Here is a 23,784-nt window from a genome sequence, read left to right as displayed (position 1 = left end):
GGTAGGGAAAAGCTACTGGCCAGACCCATGGAGGCCTCTGATGTAGTGTGCCAAGAGGTGCCATGTGGGGCACATGTCATCATCTGCGCAGCAGAAGGGCGGTGTGTCTGTGACAGATGGCGCATCAACTGCTCCTGTCCACCCTCCAGCCGATCCATCGTTCCCCCTACTCCCCAGGACTGCACGCTTGCTTCTGCCTGCTTGCAGCTCACTTATCAGGCTGGGGCCAGCTTTGTGGGCAGAACTCCCTGAAATGAGTCTCTTTTTGGGAAGGAAGGCAAGGTTACACGGAGAGGCTCTGGGGCAGGAGTGGTAGTGGGAGGGACAGCAGCAACCCTGCGGCTGTGAGGACCGGTGGGACATGCTGAGATGCCTGGGTAGGGAGCTGAGTGAGCCTGACGTCTGGCTGTGACACTAAGCTGCCCTGCCGGCTCCAGGCTAGCACCCTGAGCTCTAGTCCAAGACAGAACATCTCCTATAGAAAGATGTGCTCAGGGGTAAACTTCCTGCTGTCAGATGATGCTCTGTGGTGGGCAAGTTCTCCCTTGTGACAGGGCTTCCTTCCTGGGAGCTTTCCGAGGCACCACCCACAGGGACATCTGTCACCAGGCTGGTCAGTGAAGCACTGATGAGGGGACAGTCACCACAGCTCAGAGGGGACCAGAGAGTAATAGAGAAACTTGACCTGTATGTCCACAGAGCCAGGAGTACTGAGAAGTCCTCCGCCAGATCAGACGCATCCCTCCTGACAGCAGACGGGGCAGCGCCCCTTGCCTTTGTTGGGGCTGTGGGCACATTTAATAGTCAGCTTGCCACAATCTAGAATCACTTGGGAAGAGCATCTCAGTGAGGGACTGTCTAGGTCAGCTTTGCTGTTGGGGATTGTCTCGGTCATGCTCAGTGAGGAAGAAGACCAAATCCCAGAGTGGACGGCACCATCCCCTGCCTCTGGGCCCTGAATGGTACACATGGGTAGAGACAGCAAGTGGTGGGAGCCCTGCACGTGTCTGTGTTAGTTTCTCTCTGCTCTTGATCGTGGACACAACTAACCGCCTCAGACACCCTTCCTCACAGTGATGGACCGTGTAACCTGGGAGTAAGCCAGATAAATCCCTTTTCCCTTGACGTTGCTTTTATTGGGGTAGTTTACCATGACAACTGGAAATAAGACCAGGACCCCTATAGACAGGGTACATACCAAATTAAACATCTGCACAGATGCTATGCCCCTCTGGGTTACAAAGAGGGAAGAAAGGGAGCAATTTCCAATAGACCATCACTCTGCTAGTGCTGAACATGCTCCCGGGAAAAGGAATGGAAGCCTTCGGGTGTGTGCAGAGCTCGTGATGATCACAGACATCCAGGTGTGAGTGTGGATGCTGGTGGTGTGCAGGGCTCACAGATATGCCCAGGTGTGTGTCTCAGTCATCTGTGGAGGGTCACGGTGACACCATGACACTGTGTATGAACCTGTATTCCAGCTCAGCATACCATGATGTCATCTGGAACTGGTCATGATCTTTAAGGCTCTGTGAATGACCTCTGCTTACCTGGATGGGGGTGGGGTCATTGAATAGTATCCTGGCTTCTGCTGACCTTCCTCTGTAAGCCGCTTTAACTCAAAGTGCTCACTAGGGGGCAGAGCAGCCACAACAAGGCACTGCTTCTGCTTCAGGCTAATATGTGTGCTTTTTGGGAACCTAAGGATCTCTGAAGATGCAGTCATCCGTGTATGGGTGGCAAACCCAGGCTTCTCAGACAAGGTTTTTGTGAGAGAAAAAAAAATGAATCATATCTCAGCATTGAGTCTGTGTATACTTGCAAGCCACCCCAGAGCTGTCCAGTCAGCCCTCAGCCCATAGAGCCAGGGTTAGAAGGAACCGCCCGCCAGGTGCACAGTGGGAAGGGGCACCAGGGGCAGGCTGCAGTGTGCGGTGCTCACTGCTTAGTGCCCAGGTTCCTCCTACCCGGCCCTCTAGTTTCTTCCCCTGGAAAGGTAATGTCACTGCCCCCAAAGAGTTGTGCAGAGAACCAGCGTGGACTTTCTGGACGTTTCCTTCAGTTTGTAGGGGGCAGTACTGTGATAGAGATAAGGGGTCAAGTTGTCTGGTCTGCTAAGGACTACAGAGCTATGTGAGGGTGGCTTAGAACAGGGAGGAGGGGGCTCAGTGACAGGGTGGGGTGTGTAGCTACAATCCAAGGGTCAGAAGAAGACTAAAACAAATCAGAAAGCTTGTAAAATTATTTGATTAATCCAAATTATCCTTCCCACCCAGTCTGTTTTTCCTGCCTCTCCCAGGAGAGGAGGTTGAAGCAGGGCTAAGTCAGGGTGGGCAGGTCTGATTGGTCCCTTCCAAGTGTGACTGGGGGGCTCTGTGTCATGGTTGGGACAACTAGGAGGATGGAGGCAGCCAGGGTTTTTCTTAGCCCAGCTTTCTGAGGTGTTTGTTGGACCAGGAATAGTTTAAGCTGGCTTTCCCATCAGCAGGGAGCTTGTGTGTGCTGTCCTGTCCCCTTGAGAGAATAGGCACAGTCTGCTCTAGACCCGATCTTTGTCCATTTGTATTTGTTGAGGTTTTAGAGGTTTTGGTGGCTGAACTAGAAGCCCATTGCCCCTTTCCCTGGCCATACTTTGTTGTAAATGGCTGGGATCTATGTGGGTGCCATCTTGCTCTGACTAAATCCAAGGCCCTCCTATACAATGTGTGTCTAAGATCCCGTTTCTTCGCTTTAGGTTCTAAGAGGACTCCAGCCTAGAGTGATGCAGCCTGCAGAGCCATGCCTGACCACGGGGGCATAATTACAGCGTAGCCTCAGTAGTCAGCCCCTGCTTTAGCTTTTCCAAGCCCTGGGCTGATATACGTGCTTTATCTCAGGGAATAAACATCACAGACATGTCCTGGCAACAGACGCTGGTACAACAGGTCCTGTTGTGTGCTGAGGTCCCAGAGGCAGGCAGAGAGAGATCTGTGCCTGTTGTCCAGGCCCTCAAGACTCCTCTGAGAGGAAAATGGTCCTGGGGTTACCTGGAGGTCACGGTTTCCTCTGAAGCAGAGGAACCAGCGACAATGAACTTTGTTGTCTTGAGAATTCTTTTGAATGAACTCCCCAGGGACCTGGAAACTGGGGATATTGACAGCTCAGTAGGAAAAGCTCCAGGGGAGGCACAAATGTGACTTCCCAGATGGTGGGAGACTTGCTTGTCCCTCTGTCATTTAGTGCAGTGCCCCGAAAGTCAGCAATGGGGAATAGAGGGCATGCTGCACGCATGTCCCAGGAGCCATGACAGTGAGTTCTAGGCTTTCTTTCCATGTCTTTTAACCCTGGATTTGGAGCTAGCCTGGTCAGTTTGTGCGACTGTGATAATACCAGAAGCCGAACAGTTAAGAAAGACCAGAAGTTCATTTCCTCACAGTTCTAGAGCCCAGGCAGTTTGAGGTCAAGGTCCCATCATTGGAGGGGGGGTCTTTTGAGCCCCCCCCCATGCACACAGATTAAGGCAGAAAGGCAAGTCGAAGGAGCACCAGGGGAAGGACCTTCGTCCCACAGCAGAAGAGGAGCATGCCTGGTTCCGTGATCCTGTACCTTAGGAAAAAACCCAGGCATCGGGGCCACCGAGACAGCCTTGGAAAGGAAAAGTCAAACAGAGGCTTGACCTGAATTCTTATTCTGCTGCTCAGCTAAGGCAGAGTGGGACTGCAGAGAACTTCGGCAGACGTGGATGGAGAACGTGGAAACTCAGGCCAAATTCACAGGCCCGACCTTCCGCCTTTGACTTGACAGTGGAAGAAGGTTAACTTTCATAGGTGGCACCAGAGAAGCTGGACGTCTGGAGGTGGCTGGGACAGGACCTAAGTTCTGATTTAAAGGAATTCCATAGTTGAATACAACATGCAAAACCATCAAACCTTAAGTGAAGGTAGTAAGCAGTCTCTGCAACCTGGAGCTGAACCAGGGATTCTATTTAATGCCAAAAACGCCCATAAAGAAAAATTTGAAACATTTGACCTTATTGGATCTGAAAGTTGGTGCTCTGTGAACAGCCACGTAAAGAGGATCCAGGGACTGGGAGGAAGATGCACAAACCACACATCTAACAAAGCACTACGCAGCCTCCGATTCAGCCACAAAAGCACACAGCCTCGTGAACAGCCTCAGGCAGTGGGGTTGGTGCTCTAGTGGTCAGGGTGCATGGATGTATAGGTGCACCAGTCTATCTAGTGGAATGGCTAGGACCAAAAATAATGACCACCCAAATGCTGCGAAGACTGAAGAGACAGGCTCGCTCGTGTGCTCATGCAAATGTCCATATTAGAAAATAGTTTGGCAGGCTGGAGAGATGGCTCAGAAGTTAAGAGCATGGCTGCTCTTCAAGAGGTCCTGAGTTCAATTCCCGGCAGCCACATGGTAGCTCACAACCATCTGTAATGGGATCTGATGCCCTCTTCTGGCCTGCAGGCATACATGCAGATAGAGCATGCATATACATAAAATTAAATAAATAGCCAAATGGTTATTTATTTATTTATTTGGGAATGGTGGTTTCAAGACAAGGTTTCTATTGTGCAGTTTTGGAGCCTGTCCTATAACTCACTCTGTAGACCAGGCTGGCCTCGAACTCACAGACCTGCCTTTGCTTCCCAAGTGCTGGGATTAAAGGCGTGTGCCACCACTGCCCGGCAAATAAATCTTTTTAAAAAAAAAAAAAAGGAAGGAAGGAAGGAAGGAAAGGAAAGAAAGAGAAAGAAAGAAAGAAAGAAAGAAAGAAAGAAAGAAAGAAAGAAAGAAAGAAAGAAAGAAAATAGTCTGGCAACTTTGAAAAGAAAACATGCAGGTCTCCCAGAGCCGGTGAAGATTATAGGGATTTGTTCAGAGAGCTGGATAGACATGCTTGATCACCCAAATGCAAATATTTATATCAGCTTCATGTGCAAAACTAAAACCTGTAAGAGACTAGATGTCCTTCTGTGGATGACTGCTTAGATCAGGGAGCATCTGTACCAGGGACTGCGGAACATGGCTCGGCCACAAGAAGGAAAGCACAGTGGGCACCCTCCACCATTGAGGGACTTCCTTAGAATTCCTTTAGTAAGGAGCCAGCCCCCAGAGGGCCTGCACTGTAGGGCCCCGGCTCACAGAGAATCATTGCAGCTGTACAGTGCAACAGTACAGACAGAGGTAGGGGCCCTGGAGCTGAAGGCATGGGGGGGCTGTACAGTACAGACAGAGGTAGGGGCCGGAGCTGAAGGCATGGGGGGGGCCGCACAGTACAGACAGAGGTAGGGTCCCCGGAGCTGAAGGCTTGGGGGTGGGGGCTGCAAAGGGCAGCTCAAGGCACCGTGGGTGTCCTGTAGCCACTGTTCACTGTTTCCATGCTAGGTATTGGTTGTGGTATTGAGCTGAGGTTTGGGGAATCTCTCTCTCTCTCTGTTTCTCTCTGTGTGTTTCTCTCTGTGTGTTTCTCTCCTCTCTCTCTCTCTCTCTCTCTCTCTCTCTCTCTCTCTCTCTCCCCATACAACGGTATATCAATCTGTCATTATCTAAGAAAACCATGCAAAGCCCCACCCTCTACCAGCAGTTCCACCCTGAAGTGCCACCCGGGAAGCACTTGTCCTCTACAGACCAGGGCGACGTTTCTTTCTGATAGCCATGACCTACACTCGCTTGCAGTAAACAGTGGTTCCAGCTGTGTAGACTTTCGGCTTGAGTAGATGTCAAGAAGATTAACTCAAGTCCAGTGACCCTGATATTTGCCTTTGGAAATATATCTTCCAAGTTAAGGCTTGACTAAATAAAATTCTAAGATTAAGTTGAATGCTTAAACATTTAAGCAGAATATAAGAAGGCAAAGAAAAGGCAGAGAGCATGGAGAGTTTGAGGTTTTGGAACAACCTAGAGTCCTGCATCCAGCTTCCGAGTAGAATCAGGTAGAAAGATGGCAATGTGTCTACTGATGGACAGGTGACTCAGTGCGGTGCCCAGCTGCATGCCAGCTGGACAGATGGTGCTGGGTGACCAGGTTCAATGCCTAGCTGCACTCCTGCTGGGAAGATGGTGCCACGTGACTGGGTGCAGTGCCCAGCTGCACTCCTGCTGGGCCGGTGCTAGGTGACTGGGTACAGTGCCCAGCTGCACTCCTGCTGGCAGGTGCCCAGTGGCTGTCCTGTGTAACTGTATCTGTGGCTATGCTGCCCTGTGCCACTGTTTCTGGAGACTCTATGTGATCCTGATTATATTCCGTCTCCTCTGCTGCTGACCTCTTCCACTTAGGGGGAAAGAGAAGTTTCAGGCTAGATGAAATGCGCAGGTCACGCACACTAGGCCTCCACTGCCTTTTAGGCTCTGAGTAACTGCTCCTTGCCTTTTGTGGTAGTGTGTGTGTGTGTGTGTGTTGTTTTAGGGAGACATATTTTGGTGGAATCAAAAACAAGCTATGAGATAAAATGTATTCTACTGTTGCACTTCCAAACAGAGCTTGCTGCCAGCTGTGTGTTTTCCAGACTTACTGCAGTGGTAGTGATGTGATGTCTCTCTGTGTCACTGTAACCAGCATGGAGCTAAGCCCTCAGGCTGTGCTGCTGGAATGCGACCTGTGTCTCTCCTCTGTTGCCTGCGTTTGTCCTCATCTTCCCTCCTCCAAACGCCACCAATGAATCCTATCAATTTGCTTTCGTGAGGAGCACAGCCTTAGCAGGTCATAGGTGCAGGCTCACAGAACCCTCTAGAAGGGTTTTGCTCTGTCCTCTCCTAGGGGAGTGTATTCGCTTTAGGAGGTAAACCACCATCTTGCCTCTTTTAACCCCAGCCTTATTTTGGATTCAGCATTACTTTTGTGAATTTGAAAGGATGTTTCCTGGTGACTTTCTATCAGAATCTGGGGGAGGATCAATAGTCTGACCGCTGAAGTCCAGAAAGGTCATGCCCTGGGCGTCCACAGCCTGCAGGCTCTATGACAGAGGTAGATGGGTCACCACTCACTCAGGGAGCTCACCACAGGGGAGAGCAGTTCCTTGTTGGCCTTGTCATCAAGTGTCCTGACTGGACACTGGTAGGCTCTCCCCTCAGTAAAACTGAGGACCTGCCCCGAACCAGGAGCCCATGAAAGGTGGGGAAAGTCACAGAAATAGGTGCCCGAGTGACCTCAGAAACAAAAGTCAGTGGCTGGAAAGAGAGGAAAGACTCACTCCTGTAGAATGGCCATCCAGTTAGAAGACTGGTCATCCAGTTAGATTGACTGACCAGTAGACTAGACACCCAGTAGAATGGTCATCTAGTAGACTAACCATCCAGTTAGACTAACCATCCAGTAGACTAGCCACCCAGTAGAATGGTCATCTAGTAGACTAATCATCCAGTAGACTAGACACTCATTAGACTGGCCATCCAGTTCTACTGGCCATCCTGGAGCCTGGGTCTTGCTGGTTTCCCGCTTCCCTGGGGCAACTGCCCCCACTTCTGAACCACAGATGTGCAGCTCGGGGCCTTCCCCCCACTTCTGTATCACAGACGCATCACTCAGGGCCTTCCTGTCAGAAAAAACAGATCTGGAGCCTTCCAGACTGTCAGGCCCACACTCGGCCTCCTGCCTGCAGCTTCCCCTGGGGGGCTGGGACAACAGGCAGAACGGCCAGAGGAACAGGTACTGCGACCTGAATCATCTTCCACTCCAGGTCCTGAGTGTGAGTGTGTAAGTTCCCAGGCTTCTGTGCATTGGGTTTCCCCATAAGTACTAGGTCTGCCATGAGACCAGCCCTGCTTGGAATGAGATCACCTGCCAGTTTTGCCTTATCTGAGCTGTGAGTTGGTACCACAGGCTCAACATGTTGGATTTTTGATGCATCTGTCCCATCACCAGGGAGACTGGACATGCAGTACTGGGCTCCTGTCTACCTGGAAACGCCTTCCTCATGGGACAACAGGATGCACGGAGCCTCCCTTTGGGAGGGACAATGTTCTCCTCGGGCTCCTTCTGTCCCCTTCGGGTCCTGCAGCTTGTCACCTGGAGCTGCAAACAGCAGGCAGTCCTGCTTGCTATTTTACACACGGAGAAGAGCTAGCCTGAATGTCCAGAGCTGGCTGTATTGCACCATCCACAGGAGCCCGTCTGCAGAGCCGTCAGGTCACTGTAAGAACTGCTTCCCTAGGCTGCTCCAGAGTCATGGAGACTCAGCGCCATCAGGGTAAGTCAGCTATGGTGCCATGCAGGATCTTACGCTGAGTACTGCTGGGCCTCTGTTCGTCTGGCCTGTGATGGATACCGCACAGGGCCTGATGACCCTCCCACCCCCAAGGTGGCCCAGGAGACTCAGAGAGTGTGAGTAAATGAAGGTGGGATGGAAAGAGGAAAAGTATGTGTCTGGGGTAGGGGGTGCAGAGTGTGGCCTTCCTCACGGGTGGACTTTGTCCATTCACTCAGCGCTGTCTCCATGTCATCTCTGACAGTCAGAGCTCCTGCACATCGGAGAATCCAATTGGCAAGAGCAGAGCTATGACTCCTAAGCCTCAGCTGTGTCCTGTTAGGCGGGAGCTGAGGGTCCCACGTAGCCCTGTAGAATGTGGCTGGGAGGTCAGAACCAGAAAAGCAGTCCATAAATGGTGTTTTCTGTGGCCATGTACTGTGACATTGGCTGGCAGTGACTGGATACTCATGCTGTTTGGTGGATTTGTTATGGTTTGGAGCTGAGTTCCCCGAGACTTGTGTGCTGGAGGCTCGGCCCCAGTGCAGTGCTGTCCAGGTGTGTCTGTAGGAAGTGACTGGATCACGAGGGCTCTGGCCTCGTCCCTGCCCTACTCTTCGGATGGCGTCAGGTTCTGACAGGCTGCTTAAGTGACAGAAACTTAAGTATGGGATCCGGTTGAAGGGGGTGGCTTCTTGGGGGCTGTATCTTGCTTCCTGGCTACTGCAAGGTGATGTTTGGCCAGCTAAGTAACCGGTCTAAGTGACTATGGCTTGAACCCTCCGAAATTGTGAACCCAGACAAACCTTTCCTCCCTTAAACTGCTTTGCACAGGGGTTTCGTCACAGAAACAAATTACTTGATTCAGATTTCTTTAGTCCTCAAAAGAGTCCGATGAGGCAGGTATTTCGTGACACCCTTTACACAGGGTAGGCGCTAAGGCAGAGAGAGGCTCCTTAAGGTTACTCTTCCCCAAAAGAGGCTGGACTGGGATGCAAACTCAGACTCAGCCACCGCTGAGTAAGGAAGTCTCTAGAGCAGTGGTTCTCAACCTAGGGGGCCACTATGCCTCTAGGGGTCATATGGTCCTTTCCCGGGGTCCCAGATCAGATATTTACATTCCAATTCCTAGCAGTAGCAACACTTTAGCAATGAAAATAATTTTATGGTTGGAGACCACCACAACATGAGGAACGGCATTAAAATGTCACAGCATCAGGAAGGCTGGGAAACACTGCTCTTCCAGTGTTCCAGAGAACAGCTCAGAGCTGTCGGCATCACGTGTGGAGGTCAGGAGACAACTCTGTGAGTCAGTTCTCTCCATCCACCACTTGGCTCCCATCCTGGGGATCGAATTTGGATTGTCAGGCTTAGCAAAAGAACCCCTAACCGCTGAGCCATCTTGCTGGTGCTCATAACTCCTTTTAAAGATGTCAGTCATTGGTCTGCTATTGCACCAATGTACACACTTAGACCATTCATGGCCCCCTGTGGCCATAAGCAGGTGATATCTGGAGAGGTGATTCTGAAGGGGAATGAGTAGCTCCCTGCAGGGGTGCTGGCTCTGGCCTGCTGGGAGGTGTGGCCTGAGAAACACCTGCCTGCATTTTATCTGGGTGTTGTCTCCTCTTCTACTGGACTCCGACTGTGGCTTCTGGAGACAGGTGGATAAACAAGGGACGCTGTACCAGCTGGGTCTGGCTTCTATAGCTCCAGTGGCATGCACATCCTATCAAGTCTAGGAAGCTGCAGCTGCTTCTAAAACCTCACCCTCTTTTGTTCAGACCAAGGGTATAGATCAGTTAAAATCGGTCACACTGGGCATAATCCCTATAATGTCGCCTTTGTCTGCTGCACTGTGGAACATGACACCACCCCACTCAACACCTCAGGAGTGGGAGATCTTTGTGCATACAGCCCGAGTGATTCTTGCTGTGTGGGCCTGCCTGCACTCTGCCCCATGGGAAGTAACTGGCAGATACATCTCCCCATACCCCTGCTGGACAGTGCCTCAGATGCCTGTGCCTGAGGCCCCTCTGCAGGTCACCCTCCCAGCACCTCTTCCAGACATGCCCTGGAGAGTTCTTTCTAATCATAGAGATGGAAGTGCCCTGGCCCTTGCTTGCAGCTCAGACAGGAAGCTAAAGAACAATGAGTATTTCACGATCTGGCTTGGTATTTGTGCTATGGGGGAGTGGAAGCCAGATGCCTGCACTGTGGGATCCCAGGAGAGCAGAGCAATTTTGTGCTAGCTTCATCTGCTTGTTTTCAGACTGGACAAATGTGGCAGGGTCGCCTCAAGTCATTTCTGTCCACGGAGTGGAATATACCACATGGGTTAGGTACCACACATCTTTTAATCAGGAATGTTGCCCTGCCTGCACGTGTGTGGTTTTCTTACCAATGTAGCAACCACCGAGAGAAAATTCTGTGACTTCTGTGCTGTCAGTCACACGTCCACATAGGCGAACGCTAGGAGAAACGCAGAGTGGTTTAGTCTCTTCTGATTACTTAGTTATTTTTTTATCTTATACTCAGCAAGCCTTGACATTAACGTCACATGTTCATGAAGGATAAACATAAACGAGATGACTCTGTTAGGCTTTCCTCAAATTCCTTCCCACTCCCCATCCATGGCTTCTAAATCCCTCCACTATGATGTCTGTGAGCCATGTCCACCATCTTCCTGAAATCTCACCTCCTCAGCATTTCTCTCTTGGTGTGATATCACTTGCCAGCCAATAAAGACCTGTATCTGCGTGGCCTCTACCCAGGCCTGTACCAGCCAGCATTTTTTCCAGAGACAGGGAGGCGATGCCTGCGCGGGACCCCTGCATCCATCTGCTTGTTTTCTTGCGCTGACTTGTGCACTTTGACACCCAGAAAGTCAGGAAACTGAGGTAGGGGTTCTGTGTGGCACTTGGAGGCAGAAGTCCCTCTCTCTTAGGGACTCCAGTCTTTTTCTCTGACCTCCTAGGGACTTGGTGAGGAGGACCACCACACCCTGGGAATGTCATCTGCTTTCCCCCAAGCCCTGAGCCCGGAAGTGCTCTTAGCCACACTACAGGCTGTCTGTGCAGCACCCTAGCCAGCACCTCCACGGCCCCTCCACAGCCTACTCAGGCTCACACACAGCTCACACCGTGACCCCCCCCCCTGCTTTTCTCTCCTATACTCCTGGTCTGAGCTGCACTGATCGTCTGCACCCCACATCTCACCACCCCTGGGAAGAAGCTCATGCGATAACACTCCCATTTTGAACCCCATGCCTTCCTGTAGGAACATTCTTTCCACTCTCTGGTCCCGACACTGCCTAGAGGTCTATTGAGACCCCCTTTCTGCAAGGTCTTGACGGACCCCATAGGAGCTGTGGACACTGCGCCTGCTCTATAGCCCATTCATGAGACAGTTAGCTCCAATGGCACAGGTTCATTGTGCCCATGCACACACCTCCCTGCCAGGGCTTATGGTTCAGGTTAGTGCGAAGATCTGTATGAAGTCAGTCTAGTTGAATAGGCAGAAGCTCCATTTCATGGATTCTGTGTTGGGTTGTTGCTCATGTATTTTCTCTCCTGCACGGACAGTGCTTGAACCGTCCAGCTTACATTCCCTCCTTCTGTGTGGCTTCCCCTGTCCCCTGTGCCTGGGAAGTCAGCACATCAGTTAAATATATACACTACCATCTGGATCCCTCATCAGAGTTTCTTGGGTACGGTATGACATCAGCATGTCCTTTGTTAAGACAGCACGTTCTCCCCACTCTCCTGGCACCACCTCAAGTGCTGGGGGGCTTCCTCTCCCCTGGGATGTCCCTTCTTGAGAACAGAGTGTCCTTTGTTCTGCAGTGAGGTGAGCAAGTCATCCTGGCTGGGCAGGAGGGATGGTTGTTTTCCAAGGCGCGCATCCAGAACAACAGAATACGCGGAAGCTGGTCATTGTTCCGTGGCTCCTCGCTGTTACAAGGCCTCTTCAGCCTTGGGCTGGTTTATCTCCTTGGTTCTGTTTTCCCACCATTTAAGTGGATATTCCATCTCCTTCTTCAACAAAGGCAAAATATCTGTTGATAAGTCCTGCCAACTGTTCCTCATAGCCAGTAGCCACTCACTCATACAATGTTCCACAATTAGCCAAGGCCCGTGTTACTTGTCAGAGCACGGAGCTATGGCCCAGCCCTCCTTCTCCCTGGTGAGTACTGGAAGCCAGCTCCGGGATATTAGATGCGACACACAGGCTCCTGTCCTTTGTCCGGCATGAGTGCACTCTGGATGACAGTGTGGTTTTATCTGGGGAGTCCTTCAAATGCCTTGGCTCTCTTGTGGGTGTAGGGAGAACCACTTCCTGATCTAGGACGAGCGCTAAAAGCCCCAAGTCTTCCTTAAAGGTGCCTTTTGTAACCCTGCCAAGGGCCCTCTTAATCCCATGTCCTACCTCCCCTCCTCCATTACGCCATTCTGTTAGATTTGTTGGGCCTTGGGTGGTCCCGTTCTCCTGGGGAGAGCGGAACAGGCGATTGCTTCTACAGGACAGTCTTCAGTGTCTGCCTCCATGGTGGTGCCATCTCCTCCCACTGTTCCAACAAAGCATGGTGACACAGCAGCCACAAAAATGCAAGCTTGCCACCTGGCCACTGGCGGCTCCAAAAGTCCCAAACCCAGAGGTGGGCAGGGTTAGTCCCTTATGGGGGACTCAGACAACCCAGCCCTACTTTGTCCAGCTTTTCTTTTGACTTGGAAGCCCACTGTTGACCTCCACCATGTCCTCCTATCCCCGCAATGATAGAGATGTTCGTCTCTAGATAATCCACAGCAGTCTCCCACTGAGAGACCCCTGACTGAATCCCATCTGTGGCAGCTCACCAGGTCTAAGTGGACACCTCCAGGCCTTCATTAATGGTCCTACTGGTCCTCCATCAACCGCAGGTCTTACCACAGCTGCTACTGGCCAGCCTCTTGAGCCCCAGTACAGGGGGCCCCATGGACTGCAAGGCTTGGGCTGCAGATATGGGGATGGTGTGTGGACTTCAGACTTTCAAGGACACAAAAGTCCTCTTCACTCCCTATCCTTCCCTACCCTGGAGCATCTGGACCCAGTGTCCCTGCTGGTCCTTGACTGTGACTTCACAAAGACACCTTCATGGAACTCCCAAGGAACTTTCTGAAGGCACATGAGACCTGCTAGCCAGTGCACAAAAAGCAGAGCCTTAAATAACAGACGCAGAATAAAGTAGGAAGTCCATCGGGACTCCTGCTGGACAGAGCTAGATGCACGGCACCGGTTCTAAAGCACACGGCAGCCTGGCATCCACTGCTCTGTGCTGGAGCAAGCGCGTGGTCTCCCCAGGACAAACTCCCTGGCTGGCATCAGGCTGGCAGGAAGAGCCACTTGAGGCTGGGATAGGTACCCTGCCTGCTTGAACACGAGGGACCACCCCCCGTTCTCAGAGCACACAGTACCCAGGGCACTATTGAGTGTGACTCCAAGACTGGACCTAGCTTTTCCAGCTGTCCTGGTTCACACAAGGAGACCAACATTGTTCTCACCTGCTCCCCTCTTTGGCGATCCCACAGGCTGGGGCTAAGCTAGAGGCCCCCCTTTCCTGTGGCAGCACCCCTTCTCATTCCTGCATACTGTGCTGCTTGTCTCTAGTTCTGGGTGCTAAATCTTGAGATGCAATCTTATCCAAGCCAGTTGAGGTCACAGGTGACCTGGTAGGTGGCCTTGTGACAGTCCTTAAGAACAATAACCATTGCACTCCAGTCTTGTTTCGTGGAATTCATGCCAGGACTGGAGCAAGGACACTCGCCTTCCTCTCAGGATTCAAGAGAAGAACTTGGCAAACCCCACAGCACTGCTCAGGGAATTGGGCTGTTTCCAGAATTTCATAACGGATTCTTTTGTTGTTGCTGCTGCTGTGGTTGTTTTTGGAGACAGGGTTTCTTTCTCTAGACCAGGCTGGCCTCAAATTCACAGAGATTCACCTGCCTCTGCCTCCTAAGTGCTAGGATTAAAGGCGTGCAGCACCACAGACCAGCATCCCTAATGGATTCTTTAAAAACAGGTGTTTCTAGTCTAGCCAGGCAGGTGAGGAGCGCATCCGTACCTCCTTGCTGTCAGGTAAGCCAGTGTCTCTGCCCCACATTCCTGTGGTGCTGAGGCACTGAGCATCTAGTCTTCATTGCTAGCTGCCGTGGGGGATGGGATAGAATGTGTTACGGTTCCATAGTTTACCTGCTATTTGAGATCATGAATTGCCTTTAATTTAGTTCATAAAGCTCTAGCCTGTTCATTTCAAAACCTCAGACCCTAGCAAAGGCTCAGAAGGCAGAGGGACAGGATGGAAAACAGAAGTCCATGTTCCTTTTCTCCTCCCAGCTTTTCTGTGGTGCATCTCCACATGCCCACAAACTCACAGCAAAGCAGGTACACACATTCACTCATGATGCATTCATAGGCACACAAACACACATATGCACAAGCATGTGAATTTTTCATCTAGTAAGGTGGTGGTGTCTCCCTGGAGGTCTGCATAGTCTGCCCAGGGCAGGCATCTGTAGGGTCCCTAAATCAGAGTCACCTCTGTGAGGGGCTTGGATGGGTGACTGCATTGCAGTTCCCAGACCTGACGTCCAGCCAGCCCAGCAGTTAAGCTTGACACATGAACAGATACCCTGCCCAGAGCTGGCCACGCCTTCCTGCTGACTTGTGGGCTTGTGCGTGTCCACCTGGGCAGAGAGCAGACTACTTCCCTGAAGGCTTGCGTTCTGTCACACTTAGGAGTGCTCCGGAGTGGGTGAACAGCGAAGGACTCTGAGTCCCCATCCTGCTTGCCACCCTCAACACAGAGCCGTTTCTGAACTCGGAATTTGGACCTGTCTCCAGCTTGGCTGTGAAATTAAATCCTAGAGGGTAGGAAGAATCCAGCCGTGCCCTTGCCCCTGGACCTGGCCGTCACTGTGCACGGGCTACTTTTGTCCTTTCGTCCCCCCTTCTAAGGTGCCCACGGATGCTTGAGGCATATTTGGCGGGCGATGAAGTCATGGAGTACCTGAGGGCAGGGCGGGAACAGAGCACCGTGACTGCTTCTGGGGGCGGGGCTTGGGCTCTTCAGAAGGCTAACACTGACATGAGTATAGGCTGAGGCCCCCGGCCGACTGCCTGTCCACAGGTAACTGACCTCAGCAAACCAGATGATTCTATGTGCATGCTGGGAAGAGGAACCAAGAGACTCAGTAGCCACCCCATTCCAAATCCATCTTCCCAGTGTGGCCGCAGTGAATCTGTCCCCTTTGAGAAGATGACTCCTGTGCACTACTCCCTGGCACCAACAAAATGTGTTCTAATTTGGGTTCTACTTGCATTCTGTATATTATTGGTATTTTTCAGATACAGCGTATATCTGTGTATTTCCGATATTGAATATCCACCTCAGCACCAAGGTGCTAGAACAGAAATTAAAAACACTGTAACTGGCCTGACAGATATTCTAAAGACATGTGCATCCCTCAATCTATCAGACTACTGAAGCAATGAGCCCCAAAGAAATGGACTTTTCCCCGGGAATCTCATGCTGGCAAAAGGAAAGACACCAGCCAGAGGGAGTAATTGTCTCCAAAAAAAAAAAAAAAAAATTCACAGCTTGTCAGACCTTTACAGGATGTGCCTGAAGCCCAGACAACAATGGGTCAGTGGTGGTCAGGAGACCATACCTGCGCCAGACTACTTAATCATACATATCCATTGCTTTCTATTTAAACCTTACACTCATTTCAGGATCCCAAAGGTGCACATAAGTAATATTCCAGAAACTTTAATAATAGCCATAACCTTGATCTGTAACTAGTGGGTGTGGGGGTGCTTGTATATGTATTCGTGCGCGCGCGCGTGTGTGTGTGTGTGTGTGTGTGTGTGTAGTCTAGCTGGCCAATGGGAGCTCCAGGGATCTGCCTGTCTCCGCTCCAGCTCGTGATGACTGTGATGTTCCTGGGTTCATTTGGGGAGTCCGTGCAGGGCAGGAATACTTGTTGCCTCTCTGCCCCAGCCCTGCCCCTCCCACAGCCCCACCTCAGAAGGGGTGGCTCCTTCAGGCCTGCCCTACTCCATCCAGGTCTGCTCTCCTCCCTCCCCTGTGGCTGAGCTTCCGGGTCGGTTGCTAGGGAAAGGCTGGTATCCAGGTGTAGCCTTACAGCATCAGCCTCCCTCCTGGGGCCTGGTCCGGGGTTGAGCTGCTCCCGTGGGCCCCTTTGTCCTACAAGCCAGGCAGTGAGAGGAAAGAGACTGGACCCTGGGTCACCGATTCTTCTTGGAGCTGCTGGGGATGGGGCTCACCCTGTGACCTGGGCAACTACTGGAGCTGCCCGAGACTATTCCAACCCGGATTCCTTGGCGAGGTCCAAGAAACAAATACTTGGTCAGAATCTGGATCCTGCTCCAGTGGGGGACACAGATGTGTGTTCTTCCAGGGAGGTTTTAGAGCAAAAGCCAGGACTTGAGGCTCTGGGGTTAAGAGCACTGGCTGCTCTCACAGACAACCAGGGTTTGATTCCCAGAACCCACATGACAGCATACAATCTCTTTATTTTTAGTCCTAGGGGACCTGACACCCTCTCCTGGCCTCTGTGGGCATCAGGCACAGACATGGTGAACAGACATACAGACCAAACACCCATACCCATAAAATAAATAGACTGTTAAAAAGGGGGGGCAGGCTCTTGTATCCCAACAAGCTAGGCTCAGCCGCACATCTCAGAATGCCAGTTAATGAGCTGGATAATAGTGGCCATATTGGGAAGAGAGCAGATGAGGGGCTAGTGATGCTCTATCTGTCTTTGGGGTACTGGGCGTGAGCTGTAGGTTTAAACAGTAAGGGCTGGACGGGGACAAGAGGTCTGCATGACTAAGTAGTCCTGATCTTGCAGTCTGGCGAGTGCTTGGGTTCAAAAGGTGGTCTTCAGGAGTCCGTGTTTGAGGGGACAGAGGTTCTCTCGACTGATGGCCACTGCTGCTGTTGTGTCCTGACCACATCCCACATTGCACGCTGGGTCTGACCTGTGAGCTGATGTTATTCTGAATTCAAGTTACAGAATTACTTTTTCATAGATGTAACAAACAACCAAGTGGACCCTACAAAATCAACTTAAGGAGGGAAGGGTTTATCTGAGCTCACAGTTGGGATACAGTGCCTTGTGGAGAAAGTCACCGGCAGGGACTGGAGGCAGCTGGTCACATTGTATCTGTCAGAAAGCAGGGGGAGATGGGTACTGTTACTGAAGGCCTTTCTCCTTTTCATTTAGGGAGTAGTGCTGCCCACAGTTAAGGTGGAACTTTCTACTTTAATTAGTGCAATCTAGAAACTCCATCAGAGGTTTATTTATCACCCAGAACCTGACAAGTTTGTAATCACCATTAACCATCATACAAGATGATGCAAGAGGAAAGGTTAAGGGCTTTAAGGTTGACGACTCACTTCTGTGCCTTCAGCCACGGGAGGCAGAAGAGACAACATGGAGGTAATGATGTTAGACTTTCATCCTGTCTCCACACGGTTACTCTGTGGCTCCACACGAGTAGCCTGCTTTTTTTCTCCTACAGTCCCTGTTCCACAAGGGTAGGTTCCTTACTGTGAAATGGAGCGATGGCCGTGCTGCATCTAGGTCACCAGGAGAATTCCAACAGCCCATACCATGGGTGAGAAGGTACTCAGACCACTGAGATACCCCACAAATGTGGATAGCACGGTTAGAACCGGTTAGACAAACACTCAGTCTGGAGAGATGGGTTGCTTACACCACAATTCGGCAGTAAGGCTTGACAGGGACAGAGAGAAACCATCTCAGGGAAGAGGCTCTTGAAGGCGTGGCAGCAGCAGGTCCACTCTGAGAAGCCAGGCAGGCAGTAGGCAGGGAACCACAGATGGTGAATCCAAGGCTCTGGATGGTCCTTCCTGTGTAAGCCAGTGACTGGATGAGGCCTACCACATTAGGGAGGAGGCTGCTTACCCAAAGGACCTGATTTAAATACTAAGTTCATCTAGAAAATCTTTACAGAGATGCTAAACACAGAACTTGGTCAACTGTACAGATATATGGCCAGACAAAGGGGACAATGAAACCAGCCCTCAGTGGTCAGCAGCCTACACTCTAAAACAGCCACCAGAACATCTGGGCAGCAGGGGTGACCCAGCTCAGCAGTTCTAGGACCCAGACGACAGGGTGGCATGGAAGCAGGAGGCCAGGAGATGTGTGATGGATGGAAAGCTCCCTGGTAGGGCCGAGGTCAGGGTGGGCAAGGAGCCACCTTTTCCTTTGGCTCTGGATTTGAAGATGGAACAGTGTTAATGGTGTTTCTCAGAGTGTGGACCAAAGGGGCCTGTATGGGAGTGCACGAAACAAGCCAGATCCCGGTGATACCCCATGGGCCATGAGGACTTTGGCGTTCTCCCTCGGGGATGCTGAGGGCTCAGAAGCACACTTAGAAAGACAGGCCTTTCTCTGCAGGACTGATGGGAGATGAGGGAAACAGCCTGTGGGAAGGCAGGGCTACATCTCATCACTTGCCCTGGTGACCTGGAGACAGCAGCTTGGCATGGGGGAGGGGTGAACAGCGAAGGTCCTGGGAGTTGAGGGGCACATGCTTGACTCCCCCAGAGCGGCTGTTTTCAGATGACAAAATATCGAAGCGGTAACTGGCCTGGCTCCTGGGACCACGGGCACAGTGTGAGCTGCTTCAGCACTGGATAGCCTAGGGTTTGCTTGTCCATGGAAGGAGTGGCTGCATCCATGAGATTCTCGAAAACCAAAGACACTGCTGGTATTCAGGGGGCTGATTTTCAGAAAGCAGCAATTTCTTACTGTCTGATCGTATCTATGTGTGGCTGTTACACATTGATTTGGGGGCTTTATTTTTTTTTTTTATTTATTTATTTTTTTTTTTTGGTTTTTTTGAGACAGGGTTTCTCTGTGGTTTTGGACTCTGTCCTGGAACTAGCTCTTGTAGACCAGGCTGGTCTCGAACTCACAGAGATCCGCCTGTCTCTGTTGGGGGCTTTATTATTTTACAAGTCTTTATTTTCCAGTTTCCCTGAGTTCTGAGAGCAAATACTGAGATAGCTGACATTTTGTCTCTTCACCCTTACTTCAGGGCTGAAGGTTGCCACACATGAGCATAACATGTGCGCTGTTGAAATGGCATCCTGGTGCATATGTGTCTATTGCTGGATTGTTCAGCGTTGGTGTGTACATGGATGTAGTTGGAAGCTGTAGTCTTGGGGCACACACAGGTGTCACTGGAAACTAGTGTCGCTACAGATGCCTAGGTGTTGGCCACTGTGGTGCTGATGCACGCATCATTTGGAGAACCATGGTATTGGGGCACATGTGTGTTACTGCATGTATGTGTTGGTGCACACAGGTTGCTGGCCACCATAGTGCTGGCCCATGTACATGTTGGTGCACATTTATGTTGTTGCACACCATGGTGCTGATACACACGTGTCATTGGATCCCGTGGTCCCAGTGTACACATGTGCTACTGAAAACCACAGTGCTGGGGCACTCATCCTGTGGACATGAACTACGGTGGGAACCCCAGCTCTCATTATTGAGCTTCCCTGGCCCTGAATGAGGTGCCCATTTGTTCTAAAATACTCTTTCTCTTAAGGAAGCATGTTACCTGTCCTGCCAAACAACAAAATGACGGCCAGCAGCTATAGAGGTTGGCCCGCCACCACCCTGTGCATTGCAACAGTACCCCGTATACCAGCAGCCCGGAATCTGTGTGGAGCTGGTGGTGTCAGATGCACAGTGTGGCCCTCTGCCAAACATGGCGAGGTTAGAGAGCCCTGCGCCTGCAGCTGAGCTCCCTTTCTGCAGACCTGTGTCTTAGGACTGCCAACACCCTTGCGGGGAGAGTCAAACCCTCCCTCGCCACCCACCGACTCCCTCTTACCTGGGCATGAGGCCTCGTGGAGAGAGCGCTCTGGGCTGCTGTGGCCTCTGCACCTGCCCTACAGCGGCAGGAGGTAAAGGGCGCCTGGGGCAGGAAATAAAGGGAGCACTGGGCTCAGGCTCTCAGCGTTCTCTGGGTGGTATGGGATTGGATCCCTGCAGCAGTTTTTCCAGTCCAGAGGGTTCAAGCCCTAGGGAGCGCGCGCGGGGGGGCGGGGAGGGGGGGGAGGGCGGACCTGTGCGCCTGTAAAGCGGGGCTGCCAGATGCCCCCTTGATGCATATTAACCTCCCAGGTGCTCAGGTGATGCACACGCATGACTCCCAGGTGCGGGGTGGTGACACGCCCGGCGGGCTCAGTGCTTCCGCTTCCGCCTAGCGCCCCCCGCCCCCCGCCCCCCCATCAACGCAAAGCGCGCCCCCCTCCCTGTGGCACGGAGACCAATCCAGGGAAGCCAAGGAGAGAGCCACAGCCCCCTCCCCGCTCCAGCCGCGCCCCCTCCCCACCGTTCAGCCCCACCCGACAGCACCTCTGGTGCAGCCGAGGACGATCTTCTGGGGATCGGTTTTGTTGAATCGGAGGATGAGGTTTTGGCTGAGAAATGAAGAGATGGCCCTAGAAGAAATGGTGCAGAGATTAAACGCGGTTTCCAAGAACACTGGTAGGAGGAGCCGCCGGTCTTGATTATATATTCTTAAGCTTGACATCATTTGTCGAATTGTAGAGAATTGCATCTAATGGCTGTAGAATCCCCTTCATTCCCTTTCTCCTAGCACTGGTAACAGGAAAGGCAGATGTGGTGGGCATTTTCTGGTAACTGAGAGGTTTGTGTGGATTGACAATGTGATTTTATTCTGCTTGATGTCGTTCAGAGAATTACAGATCTGTGACACTGGCTTTCTAGGTGATGAGGGTTTGTATGCAGAGCCATTTGCCTGTGGGGGAGCCTGCAGTCTGCTTGGGAACCTCACCTCATCTGCGGCACTGGTCATGGACCTATAATTCCGGAATGGCCTGTGGTCCAAGCCCAGGCCCTTCAGACACTGGGATGGGGATGGGGGGCAACGGGAGATCATTTATGGGAAAATCCCCACCCTCACTGTCCAATCTTAAGGCGAATGTTTGCAAATATAGTCTGTAAGAGGGGAGATAGTGTTACTAGACATCCAGTTTCGGGATTGATTGATAGTGAGCCGTGAGGCACGGCTTTGGGATCCTGTAGATTTGGCCCCTTGGAGCCGGCAGCATGCATCTTGCTGCTGACTTCCATGCGTTGTGCTGAGGGTTCCTGCCATGCTGCAGAGCCAGGTACCACTGACCAGCTTTCTCTGACATGGAGAGGAAATAGTGGTGTGCCATTAAAAGTAAGTCACTGGTTTTGCCATGTGTTATGTGGTATGTGTCCTTATCTTGTTTTCTAAATAATACTTTCCTGAGGGATTAGGATTTAATTTGTTGTCTGGCTGGGTGTGGCACCACCTGGTGTATTGGATGACTAGATCAGCGTAAACATTAAGTGGGATAGTCCCCTACACTGGTGTAGACCTTCACCTTACAATGCTGGTTTGGCAATAGAAACTGCCGTTTGTTATAAACAGGTGAAAAGAAAAAACCGTTTATGTCATCTGTCTCCTTCCTCTTGGAGACACAGCCCGTTTTTTCTGGGTATTGCTTGAACAAGGTCTGGATGAGTACGGAGCCCTGTGGAACTGCCTGCATTCCTGGGGGGCTGAGAAAGGAGTGGGACTCGCTCTTCTTCCCACCTGTGTTTGGCTGGTGTGGGGGTCACAGTGGGAACCGCTCCGCCAGTGACGTCATCCCTGGGTTTTAGATACTGAGGCTTCCCCTTGGACTCTGGAGGATGCAACATGAGTATTTTAAGTTGTGATAAGTATCCCAGAGGAGAAGAACCTGGGCTGGATACTCTTTCTGTCACTGAATGTGCTTGTCCAGACATCCTAGGATGGTCCCTAATGGCCACTATTGTCTCATCAGAAGCAGCAGCTTGCAGACCGTGCCCTCCAACGCTTCTGCAGTACTGAAGCTGCAGACTTCACCCAGACCCAAAGACATGGTTGGCAGGAGCTGTTATGAGCATTGCTCGGTGTTGTAGAGAACGGTGTCCCCACATCTGCACCCTCTGGCCTCTCGTATACACTGAGCAAGCTTACCCGATCTTTATTCCTGCTATTGCGCTGGGGAGCTGGGCTACTAGGGTTAGAGGCTGTATGCCAGGCACTGGGGCCAAGAATTGTGCATGCCCAATGCAAGTGCTTGCTTCCACCCCTTCAGGGAAGTGATATAGGTCTACTGGTCATTATCGCCCAGGGTTCGCATCCTGAGCATGTCTTCCAGAGCCCCTTCTAACAGAAGGTAGCTCAAGGTCATAGGGTTGTTCATGCTCCAGGGGCATGTTAAGGTCTTGGCTGGAGTAGCTAGACAGTTTTAGGAGCTTGATCTGGAGACTGGTGAAGCTGCCCAGAGTGAAGGCTTATAACTGAGGACTTGGGCATAGTGACTGTCCTTAGAGCTGTGTGTCACCTGACCTTAGAGCTGTGTGTCACCTGACCTTAGAGCTGTGTGTCACCTGACCTTCTGCACCTCTACCCTGAGCTTACACACAAGCAGGAAGCCTGTGCTGTTCAGGACATGCTGCTGTGTTCTCACTTCAGATTCCAATGTTGTATCCCGTGAGTCAGAACTTTCTTACCTGGGCTGTTCGGCACACAGAGCACGATGCCTGCTCTCTGGAATCTGTAGCCTTTGACCTTGAGAATTTAGCTTTCGTGTGGACTCCTGAACCTGACCTCTGTACCAATGCTGGACACTTCCCAGCAGCAAAAGCCTTCTGGGTACTTGGGTTCCTCTCCAGTATTTTCCTCTCTTTTGTTTTTCTCTTTAGATTTGCAGTATTTAGTGTCAAACAAGAACATTTAAGGAGAAATGGTCAGAGCTTAGTTGAATGCGCCCAGGTGTTTGAGCTAGAGGTGTTCCCACGTAACTTGAAGGGCTGGTTAAAACACAAATGCAAGACCCTCTAGAGAAGTCATCACAGCAATACCTGAGAATTGCCACCTTAAAATTCCCTGAGATGAAGATGGTGCGGAGCCAGGAATCAAAGCTGGCAAACCATTGTAGCAGGGGAGCCTTAAATCCAGCCCGCCTTCTTTATCAGTAGGAAGTGAAAGTGTCTTCATGGGCAAATGACTAAGGGGGTGGCTGGACAGACAGAAGGAATGAAGATAAATAGATGTGTGAATGAGTGGGCTGGCAAACAAGAGAATGGGCATCTAGGTGGATGTGTAGATACCTGTATGGATAGATTGTGAATGGACGGTGGATCAGTGGATTGCAGAAGACAGATGATAGATAGATAGATAGATAGATAGATAGATAGATAGATAGATAGATAGATAGATTAATAGATAGATGATAGATAGATAATAGATAGATAGATAAATAGATAGATAAATGATAGATAGATAATAGATAGATAAATAGATATATGATAGATAGATAGATAGATAGATAGATAGATAGATAGATAGATAGATAGATGAGAGACAGACAGGTGATATGTTAGTGAACAGATGTGTGAGTGCCATGATAAGACAATGGGTAGGTAGCTGGGTATGTAGATGCACATGTGGATGACAGTGAGGGAAG

General features: G+C 51.1%; 1 protein-coding gene and 1 long non-coding RNA gene across 8 annotated transcripts in view; one reads left to right on the top strand and one right to left on the bottom strand.

The window, feature by feature from the left end:
- The window catches only part of Mcf2l (MCF.2 cell line derived transforming sequence like), a 132,595-nt gene that overhangs the window by 16,893 nt on the left and 91,918 nt on the right, over positions 1–23,784 (top strand). For 2 of the 7 annotated variants that reach the window (XM_057753076.1, XM_057753075.1), the window contains exon 1: positions 20,569–20,779. The exons of 3 other annotated variants lie outside the window; for them this stretch is intronic. In XM_057753076.1, the coding sequence (XP_057609059.1) occupies positions 20,701–20,779 (79 nt within the window). In that variant the 5' untranslated portion in view covers positions 20,569–20,700. Of the gene's footprint in view, positions 1–20,146; positions 20,194–20,567; positions 20,780–23,784 lie in introns of those variants that run through there. 2 more of the 7 variants (XM_057753073.1, XM_057753070.1) reach the window with 2 other exon arrangements.
- On the bottom strand, positions 17,624–20,725 carry LOC130863176 (uncharacterized). The gene is made up of 3 exons (XR_009055695.1): positions 20,648–20,725; positions 20,121–20,204; positions 17,624–18,144 (listed from the first exon to the last, which is right to left on the bottom strand). It is a non-coding gene; the product is annotated as an uncharacterized LOC130863176 (long non-coding RNA).

This window comes from Chionomys nivalis, chromosome 20 (assembly GCF_950005125.1).
Source record: "Chionomys nivalis chromosome 20, mChiNiv1.1, whole genome shotgun sequence".
Taxonomy (NCBI): domain Eukaryota; kingdom Metazoa; phylum Chordata; class Mammalia; order Rodentia; family Cricetidae; genus Chionomys; species Chionomys nivalis.
This window is presented reverse-complemented; position numbering and strand designations above follow the sequence as displayed.